Source organism: Echinococcus granulosus (assembly GCF_000524195.1).
Source record: "Echinococcus granulosus chromosome Unknown EG_S00221, whole genome shotgun sequence".
Taxonomy (NCBI): domain Eukaryota; kingdom Metazoa; phylum Platyhelminthes; class Cestoda; order Cyclophyllidea; family Taeniidae; genus Echinococcus; species Echinococcus granulosus.
In genome coordinates this window covers 46634-50176 of record NW_020170601.1, presented here as the reverse complement: position 1 = coordinate 50176, position 3543 = coordinate 46634, and the positions used below count along the sequence as shown (strand labels likewise).

At 39.2% G+C, this 3543-nt stretch overlaps 1 protein-coding gene across 1 annotated transcript in view; it reads left to right on the top strand. All coding sequences in view use genetic code 11, as the record gives it.

The window, feature by feature from the left end:
* Positions 1-2691, top strand: part of EGR_10454 (hypothetical protein) — a gene marked incomplete at both ends in the record, with an annotated part of 6356 nt that extends 3665 nt beyond the window's left edge. Inside the window, 5 exons of the mRNA XM_024499703.1 lie at positions 657-788; positions 1173-1255; positions 2078-2173; positions 2217-2345; positions 2510-2691. Of these exons, the coding sequence (XP_024345888.1) occupies positions 657-788; positions 1173-1255; positions 2078-2173; positions 2217-2345; positions 2510-2691 (622 nt within the window). The remainder of the gene's footprint in view (positions 1-656; positions 789-1172; positions 1256-2077; positions 2174-2216; positions 2346-2509) is intronic.
* Positions 2692-3543: the final 852 nt, after the last annotated feature.

Genomic DNA, 3543 nt, shown 5'->3' with positions numbered 1-3543 from the left:
GTTGATATAGGAGGAAGTGGATATGTTGCAGAGTGGAAGCCAAAGAAGTTATAAAGTTGAAGAAAGAGTTAGGAATGCAGAAGAGCAAGGTAGCTTATTGCAGCACGCATTTAATCAGCATTCCGCGATCCGAAAGTCTGCATTCAGCCATCAAGGAAGGAAGTAGGAGGCAGCGGAGTGTCTACAGTTCTGATGATAATGCATATTGACCACCTGATGCATGACAAATCCGCTCAGTTTTGCAAATGCAACTTTAGACCGACAGAATATTTAAACTACATTTATAGAGGTGGTTAGCGCCAAAGACATCAGCGGAGACCATGCAAGCTGCAAAAGCAACGCCGCTATCATAGTGAGGAATCACAAAGTGAATTAAAATGACGGAAGTTTCGTCGCTTATAGGGCACCTCTTAAGATTGTGGAGGAAATCATAGTTAGCGGTGTCACTAGTGATAACAGGAACAGAGAATCTACAAATGCTTTTTAAATACTCCTGTCTTTTCGAAGAAGACGCTGCAAGTATCGGCTTCTCCCTGTCGTGTACAGACGACTCCTTGGCGAGGGCGTGGTTCAGATATGGCGGACTTAAAAAGTTGGCATCAAGGCATATGCGAAGGCGCTGTTATGTGGGTGAAAAAATCAAAATAAATGCATAGTATAAATAATCCAGAGGAACCTTTGACTCATTTTGAAAGGTTACATGAAATCTGTCTCAAGTACTTCAACAGCAGTCTCACGCCAATTAAAGTACATATTTTGGAAATTTTGCTGCAGTTTATGCACAAGAAGTATTTTTAGATACACGCTAATATAAGCACTTTATCTGTGACCCACTAATGTTGTAGCACCTAAAATTTAGTTTTAAAGCCATTATTCTGCAAAACCTGTTATTTGAACGGTCGTAAACTGCAGGTTTCGCCATTTCAAAAGCCCGTTCAACTGTACAACCAGCTATACTACGACATCTTTATCTTCGAGTAACTCTTATACCACCTCACAGTCTGCTTTTTAGTATCCAACCACCTCACCTCTGGGAATGAGTCAAGCGCCTTTAATATTTCCAAGCTGAATACATCGTCATATGTTGACACGATTGTTTACGTCTTCACCACGATTAGGGCAAGCCACATTTTCTATGACCACTTGTTTATAATGATTTCTTGCCTCTGCAGAAACACTGTAGGTGCAAAATGGGGAAGACTTCTGAAAACGTCCTCGGACATTAATGAAGCGTATTTTTACCAATTTTGTATTAGTAAGAAAAAGAAGCATTTCCTTTCAATTAAATAATCTGATAATTTTTCCTTGAAAAAGCAGCTGTCTTAAGTGTTTGACAAAACTTGATACCTGACAAAAATAAAAAGTGGAAACCACCAAAGTAGATAATCTACCCATCGAACAATCTACCTCGATTCCTGGTGTGACAGTGATGTCTGATTTATTTTTCATGGTCTATTTCTGCGAAAATTTTCTTCAAATGACTGCAATGGAACCTGATTAGACAAATATGCAACAAAGGCAAACTGTGTTTTGTTTAAAGAGACGTTCTCAACAATTGCTTTCAGATCCCTGCTTTGGAAACCCATACTCTATCAGTTAACACAACCACTAACTTTCTTAATCTGTATTCTAATCGAAGACAAGTATAGTCGCTTTGGACTGCAAGGTGCACCACACGCGCACATGCGCAACTAAACCAGTCATTAGAAGAATGGACCATGAATGTCATTTATAGAATAACTCACCTTGATTACAGTCACAACCTTAATAAATTCCTTGGAACTTATACAAACAGGCGACCTTCATTATCTAACCTGTCTCAGGCACATAAGCAGACTACGCGCTTCACCATTTGCATGCTAAAGTCCGCCGCTTAAGCCTAATAGGCCAAGGATCTCTTCTAACACTTGATTTTGCAAGAAACAGCACAGAAGGTAGCGCTCCAAAGTGACTTAGTCTTAAGTAAAGCGAGCGTAGCTGTAACTTTTGCCTCCCAAAAATTTTCAATTATCCAGCAATTTAGTTTCTAATCCAATACCTATGTTTTTCCTTCCTTACTTGCTTTTTTGATAAATAGTGTCTGCTGGGTGGGGTGAATTTTACTCTGAAGGTTACTGCAACACATCGTTATTGTTCCTAGACTTTTCCAAATCCATGTTTATGGAATGCTTAGGTAGGAGCTGGCTTTGCCGTTGACGCATAATTTCCCTTTCAAGGTTCAATCATTGTAAAGTTGCCACCAAGGAGGCTGTTTTTGACAAGGTGGTTTTTACTACAACCATTTAGTATGTACTGTCTTTTCATTAGTGAACTTGGGCGTTTGGATCTTACGTATAACTTTGTAGGTCAATCAGAAGAATTGAATTTGTACTCCTTTATGAGCCAGATAATGGGATTGGCTAAACGGCTGATGGTAACGCTAGTAGTGTGATTAGACGTCTAGTCTATAGTGGCGTTTATGCTTACGTGCAACAGCACTCAAAGTTTAAATAAATTTACAACAATGCAGAATCTATAATCGTGATGGCTTTAAACATTCAAAAAATATTGAAAGTAACAAGACTTTTTAAAGGAAGAGAAATGGAACTAAGACGGTGCCGATATTTTATGACGTTAAATTTAATCGTGCATTTCAAACCCGTTTTTTGGCTAAATGGTAAAAATGATTTCAAAAGTTTAAGTAGACATTAAATTGAAGCTACAATTGCTTACTTTGATTGACGTTTTCACCTTGGATGACGAAATCAAGGTTGTTTAGTGCACTTCTTTCTTGGGGTGGAAATAAAACCAAGTTGATTAGTTTCTATTAGTAAATACTACTGACCCTGAATCAGTGCAACTGTCACTGAGACAGACGGAGACTCAGAGCCGAACTCCAATAATATCCGCCCTCTAGCATCCGGCCCTGTACGCTTACTCATTGGGGGAGGGATAGGAAAAAACAACTCATTCACAGACAAATTTGTCTTCCAGCTAAAATATCGAGAGCTTGCTAAGCTCTACACTACTCGCTCACTCAATGTTAAGTTATAAGTACTGCTGACCAGCCTATCTGAAGCAGGTGTGTGTAGGCATAGGCAATTAAAGGCCCCACAAACTACTACATGAAGCTGCGAGGGACAAGCCACCATGGTCCCTAAATACTAAACACTTTCAAATAACGCAAATTTTACACCGACCTTATAGCATATACCACGATATGCCATGTAATTCCATAAATTCGCATGCTATTAGTGTCATTCTAATGTGGGAGGCAAAAATTTAAAAATAAACTGGTCATCAAAAGATATTTATTTATTAAGTTTATCGGGTCAACCTTCTAGACTCGTTTCCCATCAGGTTAAATTTTAAGCTGCCCAATAGTGCAATGTGAATTGGTAATCCGTGTAGATGTCTTAGTGTTTCCTCCTACTAGGTGGAATTTGTCCTTCCTACTCATCCAAACCAATTCAGGTGGTCAGATTTCTTGGATAAGTAAGGAGTCGGCCTTCAAAAGTGAGCAAGGGGTAAAGCCATACTTGTGCAGTTTGCGTAAGGGCCGAT